Source organism: Xiphophorus couchianus, chromosome 12 (assembly GCF_001444195.1).
Source record: "Xiphophorus couchianus chromosome 12, X_couchianus-1.0, whole genome shotgun sequence".
Taxonomy (NCBI): Eukaryota; Metazoa; Chordata; class Actinopteri; order Cyprinodontiformes; family Poeciliidae; genus Xiphophorus; species Xiphophorus couchianus.
In genome coordinates this window covers 1,665,245-1,680,845 of record NC_040239.1, presented here as the reverse complement: position 1 = coordinate 1,680,845, position 15,601 = coordinate 1,665,245, and the positions used below count along the sequence as shown (strand labels likewise).

Below are 15,601 nucleotides of genomic sequence, written 5' to 3'. Positions count from 1 at the left end.
CACTGTATCGGAGTATTATGATCATGTCTCTAAAATGTGTTATTTTGCATTTTCTTTCGTGTGTTTAGATGAAAATGCATAAAAGGATTTGTTGAAATTCAACCAGAGAAATCCAGCTCAATGGGAGGAATCCCAGACAGAGCTCTGAGGGAGATGAGAATTGAGTTTAACTGCGAAGGAACATGAAATATTTTTTAGAAACGTTTTAAACCGATGGATGATCTTCAGTCCAGTCGTTTCCTCTCAGCCCTGAGCTGCACTCAGCAGATATATGAAGAGAAATGACGGACAGACGGGCTTGTTGTGTTTGTTTTGACCTCGGTCTGCAGCGCTCCTCTGAACCGCTCGGCGGTCGTTAACATCCAGCAGTTAATCAGTGCGGCCGCGTCACGAGCCGCTGACAGCACAAACAGCCTGATACGCTCAGAGTCAACACGGCTGCTCACTAACACAAACACAGACGGCCACTTCTGTGTGTCTCTTACACAAACTAACAGCTCTTCATGTGGAGCGCCGATCAGAGGAGAACCGCCCGCCGCAGAGTTTACTCCGCGTTGACGTGACGGAGATCTGTCAAATTAATCACCTGGAAAACGTGGGTGAAAAGCGGCTCAGGACAATAAACTCTGCGACGCCTTTCAACACAACGTGTGGTAACAACAACAGGATCGGTGTCGACGTCTCACTGGGCCCACACCTCCAACACATGAGCTGATGAAAGAGGCAGAAGGCCTGTGAGGCCGAACGCCGCTGCCAGCTCCGAGCCGGCGCGGCGGCGTGGGAACAAGATGGCCGCAGCCGCAGCACAGACGGGTCAGAGGTCAACGGAGAGGACAGGGACAGCAGACGCTTAGTGAGAATGTGTCCATTAGTCAACCATAATGAAACGCTTTCAATAGTTTAAAGACTTTAAAAGTTTTCAGATTTAAAAACCCTGAAAACATTGATAAATAATCAGCCTCCTCAGTTCATCCTCTACAGAAGCTCCTGGCTCTGCACTTTCAGCTGAAACCAAAAGTTTACATACACCAGCTTAATGAATGAAACCCAAACGTTTGACCAAACACTGAGGACGTGTATGTAAACTTCTGACTCTGAAGACATTAATAAAGAAGTTCTTGCTCTCATTTTTGTGGCATTTTGTCTTTTTCTTGCAAAAAGAACAGAACAAGTCTCGCTTCATTTTGACAAGTTAATTAACCTGAAACTCCCAGGTTGATTTTTAATTAAAGCCACCAGATGTTTATTTTTAATTTGTCTCCTTTTACTATAAAAACAAATTCGATTCAAAACACAAACCTGGATGAATACTTTGTGTTGCACCATCAGTGAAAATTTCACCTCAACATTGTTTTTAAATCCGCTGCCTGGACTGTAATCAAGGGCCGCTCTGAATTGTTCTGAGGGCCACAAATGGGCCCGGTGCCGCACTTTGGACACCCCCGGTTGTTCATTTTGTTTGTGTTGATCAACAGTTGAAATTTTAATGTTCTGAGATAAAAACAGTTTCATGTTTTCTAAATCCTCTGTAGGTTGAACTCTAAACGTGTTCAAAACGTTTCAGCAGGTGACGACTTGATTTCCTCTGCTTCAGTGTTAATTCTGGACTAATTGCCTCTGTGTGTGTGGGGTGTGTGTGTGTGTGTGTGGGGGGGGGGGGGGGGGGGGGGGGGGGGGGGGGGTGTGTTTGCAGTGCAGTCATGCAGAGTGATGTGCTTCCATGGATCCGTATGGATGCGGTCTAATCCATATGGAGTTCTATCGGAGGACGTCTTCTGTGTCCGACTCGTATGAAGACGTTTCTCCCTGGAGACCAGCGGCCATAAATCACCGCTCTGACCTCATCGATACATAATCAATGAGACAAATATTCTGTAGGAACAGAAACCGACTCGCTGAAATCCACAAAAAGATCAAAATCACTTCTGAGAAACAGGAAAAGCTTCTCCAGCTTCCTTTCGTTTCATCAAACCTCCTTCTGTCTGTTTCTGTTTTAAAGCACAAAGTTCAGATGTTCTTCAAAATGCCAAAATATGGCTGAGCATCATGGGTAATGTAGTGTGAAAGGACACAGCAATTTAAATACGTATTTCATTACTTTTTTACATATTTTTGTTTTATTTCTGCTTTTGAACTACCAAGTCAAACCTTGTGAACAGCAGCAGCAACATGAAACATTTAAATTCAGCAACATGAAGATGGAACAGAAATGATTTTTTTAAAGTAGTAAACATCTGCATCCAGCATGGCGGCACACATCTGTGTTTGTGTTAAATACAAATATATCCTCACTGTAAGGTGATAAATCTGCTTAACATCAACAGTTTAATAACACAGAGAAACAGTCGGACATGCAAACACTTTGAGTTATTTCTGCTCTGAGACTTTTCTCAGCTCGACAAGAAAACAAGAAAGAGTCGCATGTTAAAGATTACGGTCAATCAATCATTTTCCCCTTCAATTTTACTAAATATTTACGGTGGCTGCTTACCCATAATATCCCACAGATGCAGTAAAAGTAACACATTTATGAAATGGGCTCATCTGAGCCCAGCAGGACCTTTTAAAAGGCTCATTTTGAGAAAGTAAAATATAATTTATCTGCTTGTTGAATCACATCTGTCAGTTTCTGGATGCAACAGAAAGTTTGGTCAGTCAGGAGGGAATGAGACATTCTGAGTATCTGGGAAAGAAACTAAATCACAACTTTTTCTCCCACAAACTAACAGATTGAGTTTTACAGTGTAGAATAATTCAGTCCAGGTTTCACCTCTGCAGTTTTCAACAGGACCAGGTGTTTGGTCGTCCCAGCGCCTCAAAATAAACATTTAATCACATTTTGTGACTTAACAGAGTAAAGGTTTCACATACCAGGAACTGTTTTCAGAAATTATTTAGATATTTTCATGTTTCATCAATTCAAGTTGGTCTGAATTAAAAAAATGTTTTCTTTGTTTTCACAAATAAAATGACGTTTTCCTGCTTCTTACAGTATTATTAGATGAATCGATCTGATATTAATATCTGTATCGGCCCCAATTCTAGATCTGGTATCAGATTCTAGATCTGGTATCAGATCTAGAATAGATCTAGAATAGAATAAATCTGTCCGATCTATTCAGTCTAATTCTACGCTCTGTACTCTGAGTGACGTCATGGTCTATTATTTATTTTACATATTTATAATTCCTAATTGCATTTTCTGAACCATTTGAAAGAAAGTCTGTTTCTGTGTTTTTAATTTTACTCATTGTTTTTAATTTTACTCATTGTTTTTAATTTTACTCATTGTTTTTAATTTTACTCATTGTTTCTGTGTTTTAAATTTTACTCATTGTTTTTAATTTTACTCATTGTTTTTAATTTTACTCATTGTTTTTAATTTTACTCATTGTTTCTGTGTTTTAAATTTTACTCATTGTTTTTAATTTTACTCATTGTTTTTAATTTTACTCATTGTTTTTAATTTTACTCATTGTTTCTGTGTTTTAAATTTTACTCATTGTTTTTAATTTTACTCATTGTTTCTGTTTTTAATTTTACTCATTGTTTTTAATTTTACTCATTGTTTTTAATTTTACTCATTGTTTTTAATTTTACTCATTGTTTCTGTGTTTTAAATTTTACTCATTGTTTTTAATTTTACTCATTGTTTCTGTTTTTAATTTTACTCATTGTTTTTAATTTTACTCATTGTTTCTGTTTTTAATTTTACTCATTGTTTTTAATTTTACTCATTGTTTCTGTGTTTTTAATTTTACTCATTGTTTTTAATTTTACTCATTGTTTCTGTTTTTAATTTTACTCATTGTTTTTAATTTTACTCATTGTTTCTGTGTTTTTAATTTTACTCATTGTTTTTAATTTTACTCATTGTTTCTGTGTTTTTAATTTTACTCATTGTTTTTAATTTTACTCATTGTTTCTGTTTTTAATTTTACTCATTGTTTTTAATTTTACTCATTGTTTCTGTTTTTAATTTTACTCATTGTTTTTAATTTTACTCATTGTTTCTGTGTTTTTAATTTTACTCATTGTTTTTAATTTTACTCATTGTTTCTGTTTTTAATTTTACTCATTGTTTTTAATTTTACTCATTGTTTCTGTGTTTTTAATTTTACTCATTGTTTTTAATTTTACTCATTGTTTCTGTCAGTTTTTAGTTTCTTATATAAGAACTACGTACATAAGAGCTAACTTTAGTGACTGAACAGATTAAAGTTGTTTTTCATGTTTGATCAGCTTCTGAAGCTGTTGGTGGATTTCAATGAGCTGTACTGGTGCAGAATTATCAAATAAATTTGTAATCCAGTACATTTATGCTAAAAAACAAAGTTTTAAGTCATTCAGCTGTTTTTCTGCATCGAATCGTATCGGCAGATACTAAACCTCAGATATCGTATCGGAAATGAAAGCAGTGTATCGGTGCGTCCTTAGTCAAGCTAATTAATGTAAATCTAAATTCCTCATAGTAACATCTGACTGAACTTCGGCGCCATCAGCCATGATGAAAACGTTCGGGTCACATGGTTCATCACGAGTTTCATTTCTGAATTCAGAACTTTCCCAAACTAAGATTTAAACAGTTTGTTTAAATAATTTAAGTCAAACAGATTTGACTGAGTTGGTTTTAACTTCATGTTGTATAAATCATAAGACGCCTTTTCTTCTGATCCGGCGGAGAAGAAGCAACACGACAGGAACTCCAGACTCTGAAAAGCTAATTTTGGTTCCTGTTTGCAGAAGTTTTCAGTTGGACTCGGAGGCAGGCCGGTTTTAAACCTCCACTCGGCTCGCTGATGTTTACCTGTGGTTTCTCTCACGCAGTAACTCTAAAATTGTGGCCCTATAAAATCCACTTTAGTTTATATTGTTTTCTATTTGTGCCTAAATTCTTTTTTAAGTCTTTTAAACAAACATTAGATCCTAAAGCAAATAACGATGTAGAGGAGAAACCTAAATTTAACTTTATGAGACCCAGTAAACCAAACCAATCGATATTTGTTTTCACAAAAAGATTAGGTTGAGACGTGGCGTTTCAAAAGTAGGTTTTTATCTTTTAGATAGATGTGTAATAAAGTTTAGGAACTCTTTTCTGTTTTCCAGAGTCTGGCAGCCTGGGTAAAATCCCTGAGGGCATTGTTAGAATAACAGCTCATAAAAATAGAATGAAATCACATTTTTTATGGGCATTGGTGAAAAAGCTGAAGGTTGCTGACGAGAAACCACAGAAACACGGTTGTTCGGCCCAAAACGATGACAGAAGCACCAGTTAATCCCAGTAAACAGCCAGCTGTGGTGATGCCCTCTCCCAGTCGGCTGTAAACTCTCTGTCCTCTGATTATATTCATGTGCAAATAGCAGCCTGATCCATAAACACCAAGCACCAGCAGCATGAGAGGTGCAGGCTGCCGATCAAAGCGTTTGGTAATAATAACCCGTTTTCCCTAAAAAGCTCTAATGACTGTTTTAAACAGCAGCGCAGTAAACACATCCATCACAGCAGCCGCGGTTATTAACGCAGCTCGCCGCGGCGGTTTGATGCTGCACCGTTTCTGCAACATGTAGAGACGGAGAGTGGAGTCACAGTTCATTCGTCTTCTCATTTTTCTCCCTGATTCATCACTCATCATCATCGCAGAAGCTAAACAGCGTCCAGCATCCCGACAGCGGTTTAAAAGCAGCGCTGACAGAAACAAACGGCTCCTCTCCTGATGGATTCTGGTCAAATGACACGCAGGGAAATGACAAAGAAGAAAAAGTTGGGAAAAAGAAACAGTCAGCAGAAAAAACAGAGCTGAAAGAGATGGAGCTGGGCTGTTTTTTTACTGACGTAAAGAGCCATCAGTCTTCAGCTGCTGATGTTCCCATCAAGCAAACATCGATAAGTATGTATGAAGAAACAGAGGAGAGAGGGAGAAATCCAGAGGTGGATGAGAGATCGACAGATAAAACAGCAGCAGCCCTGAAGGTGGAATATAGAAATAATTCATTTAAATATGCTGATTATTTTACACCAAAAACACAAAATGCTCCTGCTGCGTCTTTAGAGGCGAATAAAAACAGATAAAAACTGTAATATCAGTAGATAAGCAAACACCAATCAAAGCTGAGAGCTATGTAAGGCGCAGAGGCGACGTCACACTGTGTGTGTTTCTGTACATGTATCGTATTTTCAGGCAAATAAGTTGCATAATTCAAAAATGTGCCATGAAGAAGAAAAAATAACTTATAGAATTTATAGTCCAGAAAATACAGAATTTACTTCATAGAACAAGTTTCACTTATTCACCCACAAAACGACGTCATTTGCTTTTTAATTTCCCTTTGAGATCACTGAAGTATTTCTGAATTTTAATTTGAATTGAAAGAGAAGACATTTTCCTTGTCCTCACTTTTTTTCAGCTCAATTAATTTAAAGCTCTGAGGAGAAACGAGGAACGTTGAGCATCTTGTGAAGTTTACTGTGGTATCAGTTTTACCAATAAGGAAATATTTCATCTTTTCACACATCTGGCTGAACACATTATTATCAGCATCACATTATTATCTGGAGTTTGAAATGACTGAAGGTGAATTTAAAAGAAACAATCACGGACTAGATGAGCTTTAACTCATTAAAACATTTTATAGTAATTTTACGAATTTCTTCTGGTAATATTGTGTCTTTATTCTGCTAATATTATGAGTTTATTTTAGTACATCTCTTAGTTTGACCCTATCCAGAACCAGCGAGGGCTGATCAAGGTGACAGGAGCAGATTTGGGTCAGCAGATCGTTTCTCGGTAATCTCTGGTTCCTTTGGTTTAGTTTGATGATTAAACTAAACTCCAGATATCCGAATCGTCCAGATGACCAGGTTGGGAGTGTGTTAGCACCGTAAACCCTGTTCAGTGAACAGGTGAACATGGAGGCCAAACTTTTCTGCAGACTAACAGGGACGGCGGTGCTGCTCTGCCTGGCAGCTGCCTGAATATGAGGGATAATGCAGCCTTGGAGCTGCAGGACTCTGTTCTGTTTGGCTTGTTCAGCTGAATTTTATCTGCTCCTCTGTCCCATAAAACCTTCCTATTGACAGGCAGCCCCCGATCGACCCCTCCGCCCCCCTCCATATCCAGCCCACATTTTTCTTCCCTATGAGTATTAGTTTATTGAATAAGTGGCATCTGTTTTCCTGGCCCCGTCACCGTAAGGCGAGGTATTTCTCACTGACGCGCCGCCGTGATTTATACGCCGCTCTGACTCTCCCCACAAAAAATAAAGCTAAGCAAAAAATTTCCAATACATCCTCCGACCCCAACACACACATATAGATCTCATCTTCCTCCATCCATGCTGCACATAATTAACTTGGCAGATGTTATACAAACTCAAACACTTTACGCTTTCTCCACTCGAATCCACAGACTTCCACACATAAATGTTGAGATGATGAGACAACAAAGATGGTAAGTCACAGCAGAAGAGTCCGACTTTCTCTGAACAGCTACGGCAACAGTTCAGGTCCAAATACAACCAGCAGGTTTCACTTACAGCTTGCTGACTCATTATTATTATTATTCTCTCTCTGAGCCACAATCGTGCATAAAAACAAGATGATTAACCAGAAACGGTGCCTTCAATTCTCATAGTCAGGAAATAAATGTAAAAGAGTCAACAAAGTTTACAAAAAGAGAAACAAGTTGAGAAATAGAGTCCTGATTCCTTCCTGAAGTTAAAATGTTACATTTTTTAGTATTTTTCAACGAAAAACAAAAGGTTTTGTTCAGCAAATCTCACAGCAGAAACCATTTATTAAAAACAGAAATGATTGCAGGACGAAGTCCTAATCAGAACCACGTGTTCACGGGCCAGCAGACAAACAGCTGGGAGTTGGAAACTAACATTATTTACATTCTGCACTTTGACTGTTTTCTGGTTTCAGTGGAATCGTCCAGGGAGTTTCTGACGTGAAGGAAGGAAAATTGATGAGTCACTGAAAGCAACAAACAAAACCTCAATCATGGTTTCTTACATCAGAGAAGACGTAGGCAGGCGGACCTGTCTCCTCTTCAGAACCCCTGAAGAATATCTGCGTCCCAATGCTCCCAGTAAAAGCAGCCCAGCATGGAGAGAACCGGCACCGCTGGAGCTTTGGAGCTGCAGATCCGACTTGAATCAGCTACAGACTCTGGCCATTGGTCAATCTGCAGAAACTATCTCCTTCCATGTGGGATCTTCTGTCTTTCTTGTTCAGTTTGACCAGTCAGCTGTTCGTCCCGCAGACAGACCAGATCCCAACATTAACACAATTTACGTACAACAGAAAATCCTCCAGAAACAGATCAGACACATCCGGATAAAAACGTTTCCTCAATCAGAAGCTAAAAGCTGCTGTTGTTCCCAGAAAACTCAAATCAGAAATCGATTCAGCCAGGATGTTTACCACTGCAGTGCCACAACTTTCTGTTGCCTACAGGACAATTTAACCAAACAGCCTCAGTAATTAAATAACCAATCAAGTAGTAATAAACCCTCAAAGCCCATAATCAGCATGTCACTTTGAATCTTTTATGGCTAACAATCATTTTGGGTTTTTATAAACTGCAGCTTGAGTTCCTCCTCTGGACTTCAGGCCTTTTTCTCACAGCAGAGCCTGAACAACCCAGTTCCAAAAACAAAAATCAGACTGGTTCCACTTCCACTATGTGGAACCAAATTGGATTTGAATTGGATAGTTTTCAGAGAGTCTGCAGTCAGAACATTTCATCCGACCTTCATGTCACTGCTGTGAGACGAGCGTCTAATTCTGCAGCAGAAGAAGGTGAATCTGGATGTAAACAATGGCTGACAATAATAATGATGAAATTATGAAAGCAGTCTGTGTCAGTGAACGCATCACATCCCGACCCCACCTCTCCAGGTCCGACTCCACATCCAGTCCGACTTCTGGAGCCAAGGCTCCACTAACAGCCGTTCTGTTAGCGGGACTTTCTTTTTATCAGCTTCATTCGTCTGGTGACGATCTGGTGACGAGTTTAAAATCCATCCGTCGTTGTCGGCAGCCATTATTGCAGCCGTAAACGGAGCGCTGCTGTGTGACGCTTTGGGATCGTAAACCGTTCACGCAGAAGTCTGACTGCTGTCGCAATTAATTAGCAGCATGAACAAACGCAGAAAATAAAATCTGAATTTAACACAAAAATGTGAACGTAGTCAAAGATACACACAGACAAACTGTCCATCTCAGAATAATCATAAAAATGACAAATGAATGTTTCAGACATGGAATGTTTTACACTATAACTAGTTAATGTTATCTATCTTGAACTCCCCGTCTAAAAGAATCAATCTACATCTCAGATTAGTCTTACTAAGCCTGATCACAGTGGGTTAGTGGGATCAGATGAACTCTGACCTGTCGGGGTTCTGCGGACAGACGTGCATCTGCAGCAGGATCCTCTGGGTGAAGGTCTTGAAGCACTGGCCGCACTTCCACAGATGCCAGTCGCTGAACTCGCTGCTCAGCTGGCTGGTGGAGGTCGGGCTCGCCAGAACCCGCTGGTTCTTCGAGCCCAGCTGGCCGAAGCCAGAGTCCGACTGAACTCCGACCCCAACCTTGTCCAGCAGCGAGAAGCTCCGGGAACAGGGGGGGTGGGGGAAGACCATGGAGCGCAGCAGGGCAGCCGGAGGGGAGGAGGAGGAGGACGATGAAGACGAGGATGGCTTGCTGTTTTTGCTGAAGGACTGGAGGGATTCCTGTCTGCTCATGGCCTCCACCACTGTAGCTGGAACGTTTACTGTAAAAACACACAGGATAGGCAGGGAGGTCAGCTGAGGTCAGCTGAGGCCGCATCACCAAGTCAGAATAACGTCCCATGATGCAATATGGTGTAAACAACAATATGATGTAAGTGTGGGCTGACAAACATTAAATAATGGGGCTGTTACTGCTTCATGCTAAAGCAGAAAATGTAAAAACTTTGCTCAGAGTGGAGGGAATCATGAAGCTGCTGCACTTTCAGTTTTTTTTTTGTTTCTTTCCACATCCCTGAAACTCTCTCTGGGTATTCCCACGACAACTCGCCCTGGCCCCGCCCCCAAACTCATCCTAGCCCCGCCCCCAAACTCATCTATTCCATATATGGCAGGTTTTTGCACCAGCACAGTCAGTTTCAGACTGGCTGTAATTTCATCAGGTCATCAGTAACATGGGAGGGTCTTCAACTTCTTCCTCCATCGCCCTGGCAACGAGCCAAACCGCGCTGTAAGCAAAGGATATGATGCGGTTGTAGTTCAGTATTAGTAGAAGACGTTGCTAGGACTCTGCACAGACTGCCGATGTTCTAGCTGATTAGTTTTAAGTCATAGTGGGAATTCTAAAATAAAAAGAAGTACATTTATATTCCAACCAAAGAATTAAGCAGAATAACTAAGTAAATTAGCTCAGCTTTCTTCTTCATGAAAGGTAAACAATAACAGTGTAGTGTCTGATTTAATCTTTCAGTCTTTTCATTTCTACCTCTAGCATTAGACTCTTGCGTTTGTTTTGGTTGTATTTACCCAGAATGCCCTATGTTCAAGTTGGATTAAAGTGGACTAAACAAGGTTGGTGTGAACTATTAGGATACATTTGGAGTGTTTTTAGAGGAGGCCTGAGTATTTGTGAATTTGACATTTACCGGGGATCCACTGTAGCATTAAATTAAAACAGTACAATGAAATGTAATCCGAAGCGTTTAATTGAGGCTGAACTTCCTTCTTTCTGTTTCTTGTAGACGTTTCATCACTCACCAGAAAAATATTTAGTTTTTCACATGTCAGAGTTTGTGAGCTTCTAGACTTTGTTCTGGAGAAATCTAGCAGCTAAATCAATAACCAATGAAAGGCTCAAATTCTGGCCCTCAAGTTTTTAACTGATTCAAACTGAAGGGCTTCTGGATACTCTTACAAATTTAAAATACTAAACAAATCTTTACAAAATGCACATGTTTGATTTATTTACATGTTGGCGTTTTACTCTCTGAGAAATGTAGCTGCAAATAAATCCAGCACCAAAACATTCAAGTGCAATCAGTGTGAGTTACTACGCTGAACTCAGCCTGACCTTTATTTCCACTGTTTGGTGTAATCATCCTTTGTGCTCTAAAGTTTTATCCACTCCACCTAATTCTATTTTTCCGGTTCTGTTTTTCTTTACAGAAAGAAATCTGAACATAAATGCGGCACGATAAATAAATTTGGCAGATAAGAAGCTCCGATTAAAAATAAAGTGTTGCTGTAAAACAAACAGTTGAGTAAAATGATAAAACAGGAAAGAAGACGTTATATGAAAGCGTGTAAATTAGATTTGGGGTAAACCAGCTGTCCTCACTCGACCCAAAAGTCAGCTGCTTTGTGTTGTGAGGTCTGACCAACTGACAGATCTGGACTCCATAACCCTTCATCATGTTTGAATTGACATTAGGATGTCTGTTTTTGCTTTAAGTCGCTGCGGATGGTTTTGGTTCTGTAAAACTGGCTTGTTTGTGAAAACGTGGCATGTGGCCTGGCTCTGTTCTCCGACACCAGAAACAGACTTTGTTTCCCTTCATCATTAGTTTGATGACAATGATCCCAAACCTTGACCAACGTTTTCTTTTACTTCTCTAAACTTAAACAGATATTGGTTATGAAGGCTCAAACTGAATGTTGTGGATTATTATGGAATCTCTGGACAAGCTGTTTATTTTGTGAACCTGGTATCAGTTGTCAAGACAAACCAAGGAAGGTGACATAAACAGTGGTAAGCTGAAGTTCACAGTGATGCTACTAATTAAATGCAATCTGTGTGAACGGTTTACGACCCCAAAGCGACCCGCATGCGCAGAAGTAGAACGTAGCCGTCACCCAGCAGCGCGCTGTTTACGGCAGTAATAATGGCCGCCGCCGTCTGTAGATGGATTTTGAAGTCTTCAGGGCCGACAGCATCGTCACCAAATCAGAACAAGACGAAGGAAGATAATCAAAGAAAGCAACGGCCTGAGTGGAGCGTTGACTGCAGCTTCTGTAGAGAGTCTGTCTGGATGTGGAGTCGGACCAAGAACGGCAGGGTTGGGATGCGATTCACTTCACTGACTCTTAAATAAATTTAGAAATATAATCTTACAAAAACTACAGCGGATCCCTGGTGATAGCAGAAGTTAGGGACAGGAGTTGACATGAATACCTGACAAATACCCCTCTAAAAACGCTTAAAATTTACCATTTTATTAGTTCAAATTTACCTTAATATGCATTAATTTGCACAAAGAAAGCCATATACACAGAAGCTACCATCCATAGTCATCTTTATCTCGGCTCTTTGGTGTTCAGCCAATCAGTAGTAAATAAAATGACTAACAATCCTGGATTAGAGTATTTACAAAGTAGCACTTCTCTGAGGAATTTCAGCTTTCCACACTGAATTTACTTTGGAATGCCTTAGATATGCTCTATAGAAAATCTGTGAATAGGTGAATTTTCCATAAATATCTTAGAATTACTTTCCAAGCAAAGATCTACAGTCTACCGTAGCTCAAAGTTAATCATATTTTCTATAAATCACCTCAACTATAAGTTACATTTTCTGTAGAGAAAAGAGAAAAAAGTGGACAAATAAAAGCTGAAAAGCAAAAAAAGCTTGCAGATAAACATCCTCTCAGTGTTGTATCTCTTCAGTCAGAGCATCATAACCATTTTCCATCCTTCATCAGCTCACCTCTGCCATCAGGCCACCAGGCTTCATTGATCCTCTAATAACCTTATGAGGAGATAATTACACCATTTGTAAGTCGGCCGACGGCACTATCGACGGCCACGTTTCGCGCCGCTCGCCCTCTCTTAATTCATTTTCCTACAAACGTCGTATTTACAAAAAATGTGAGTCGATATGTTTTGGGTTGTGAATGAAATGCATCATCAGAATGGGAGAATTATGCAGATGGAGTTTGCAACATTGCAGAGTCTGTGATTTCTTCCTTTCTGGGTGTGTGTGTGTGTGTGTGTGTGTGTGTGTGTTCTCCTCCAGATGGGTGTGACGTGAATACCAATGGACTCCTTTCTTCAGGATCAGAGAAAAGTTTTAAAAGCAACTTTTTCAAGCTGATGGAGAGCAGAAGATGGGTGGAGCACCACCCTCTGCTCCCATATCAGATTCAGCCACATACCAACACCCTTCGTCTCTCTTTGTTATGAAACCATGTGAAGATCCTCCTGTTTTATGTCAACATGACTTTCTTTTACACTCTTAGGTTCAAACATCCATCAACAGCAGATTATCGCTCTTCCAAGAAAAAGTTTTAACCTCAAGTCTCTGGGGTATATTTTAAATTAAATCATCAAAGAAACAATTTGTAGCAATAAAAGTTTGGGGACATAATTACTCTATAAAACAAATGTTTTTATGAATAACAGAATTAAAACATTCATTTTCAGAGACAAACATGTCAAATACTTATGATTAGATAGTTTCTTACCTTTAGCAGATTCTTTACAGCTAAAACCAAATTTTTTCAAACTTTAACTTTATCTGAACTTTATCATGTTTATTTTAACTGAAAATCATATAGATGCTTATAAAAAATATGACTCTACAATGTGCCAGAGATTTAATCAAAAAACAAACAATTGCTTTGATTTATTTTAAGTTAAAAAATGTCTGATATTATTCATATGATAATTTGTGAAATCTGTGGGAAACTTGCAGGTTTCCTGCCGTGAAGAATCCTAATTACCCTGAGCAGCTGGTAACAGCTGTTTTTAATTGAGCTGTTTTACCTGAACAGGTGAAAACTGCAGATTTCTGCAGGTTGTGACGAGTCGAGTTCAGAGAAACCTGCAGCTGAACGTTCTGCCTGCTCACGTCTCAGCAAAGAGCTACAAGGACACGACTAAACGTCTCCAAGTTTTAGAGGATTTAATCAGTTCTAACTCCTTTTGAAAAAGGCAAGACCTTCTTCATGCTGGATCTCACAGAGGTTGGGAAACTTGCTGACAAGTCTGACCCTGAGAAATGTGACAGAGTGGCGGCCATGTTGGTGACATCAGCTAAAGGCTAACGCTGCGTACGGCTGATCTCCTTGGATTCAGACCTGAAGGAGCTTCAGACACTAAGAGCCTGTTTGGCCTTTCTAAGATTTATCTGGGCCAAGAAAAATACTTTTTCTCTAACAATGACCACAGCTTTCAGTTTCACTTCACAGAAACTGTTTCTAACTGACAGAAAATAACAGAGAAAAGGTGTGTGTGTCTTTTTATATGGCGGATGTAAATTTTTGCTTTCGACTGAACCTTCCCAGAAGTTTAGGATGGAATGAAGACGTGCCAGTAAATTCACTGCCTTACGGAAATGTTCTTTACTGCACAGCGTCATACCAGACCTGTTACTGTAAAACAAGTTACAGCGAGTCTCTTTCCTCCATCCTGCTGTCACCAGGAACTAAACACCGAGACACCTGAACCGCTCCATCCGGGCCAGAAACCGACCCGCTCCACCTGGGCCGGAGACCGACCCGCTCCACCTGGGCCAGAAACCGACCCGCTCCACCTGGGCCAGAAACCGACCCGCTCCACCTGGGCCAGAAACCGACCCGCTCCACCTGAGCCACAGACCCACCCGCTCCACCTGAGCCAGAAACCGACCCGCTCCACCTGGGCCAGAAACCGACCCGTTCCACCTGGGCCAGAAACCGACCCGCTCCACCTGAGCCACAGACCCACCCGCTCCACCTGAGCCAGAAACCGACCCGCTCCACCTGGGCCAGAAACCGACCCGTTCCACCTGGGCCAGAAACCGACCCGCTCCACCTGAGCCACAGACCCACCCGCTCCACCTGGGCCAGAGACCGACCCGCTCCACCTGGGCCAGAAACCGACCCGCTCCACCTGAGCCACAGACCCACCCGCTCCACCTGGGCCAGAAACCGACCCGCTCCACCTGGGCCAGAAACCGACCCGCTCCACCTGGGCCAGAAACCGACCCGCTCCACCTGAGCCACAGACCCACCCGCTCCACCTGAGCCAGAAACCGACCCGCTCCACCTGGGCCAGAAACCGACCCGCTCCACCTGGGCCAGAAATCGACCCGCTCCACCTGGGCCAGAAACCGACCCGCTCCACCTGGGCCACAGACCGACCTGCTCCACCTGGGCCACAGACCGACCCGCTCCACCTGGGCCAGAAACCGACCCGCTCCACCTGGGCCAGAAACCGACCCGCTCCACCTGAGCCACAGACCCACCCGCTCCACCTGAGCCAGAAACCGACCCGCTCCACCTGGGCCAGAAACCGACCCGCTCCACCTGGGCCAGAAACCGACCCGCTCCACCTGGGCCAGAAACCGACCCGCTCCACCTGGGCCAGAAACCGACCCGCTCCACCTGAGCCACAGACCCACCCGCTCCACCTGAGCCAGAAACCGACCCGCTCCACCTGGGCCAGAAATCGACCCGTTCCACCTGGGCCAGAAACCGACCCGCTCCACCTGGGCCAGAAACCGACCCGCTCCACCTGGGCCACAGACCGACCCGCTCCACCTGGGCCAGAAACCGACCCGCTCCACCTGGGCCAGAAACCGACCCGCTCCACCTGGGCCACAGACCGA

The 15,601-nt window shown here is 41.8% G+C and overlaps 1 protein-coding gene and 1 long non-coding RNA gene across 3 annotated transcripts in view; one reads left to right on the top strand and one right to left on the bottom strand.

Annotated features, from left to right (window-relative positions):
• Window positions 1-15,601, bottom strand: part of prdm6 (PR domain containing 6) — a 69,281-nt gene that overhangs the window by 12,364 nt on the left and 41,316 nt on the right. For both annotated transcript variants that reach the window (XM_028034183.1, XM_028034184.1), the window contains exon 7: window positions 9,398-9,779. In XM_028034183.1, coding sequence (XP_027889984.1) covers window positions 9,398-9,779 — 382 coding nt within the window. The remainder of the gene's footprint in view (window positions 1-9,397; window positions 9,780-15,601) is intronic.
• Window positions 1,394-7,016, top strand: LOC114154820 (uncharacterized). The gene is made up of 3 exons (XR_003597625.1): window positions 1,394-1,448; window positions 2,225-2,226; window positions 7,006-7,016. It is a non-coding gene; the product is annotated as an uncharacterized LOC114154820 (long non-coding RNA).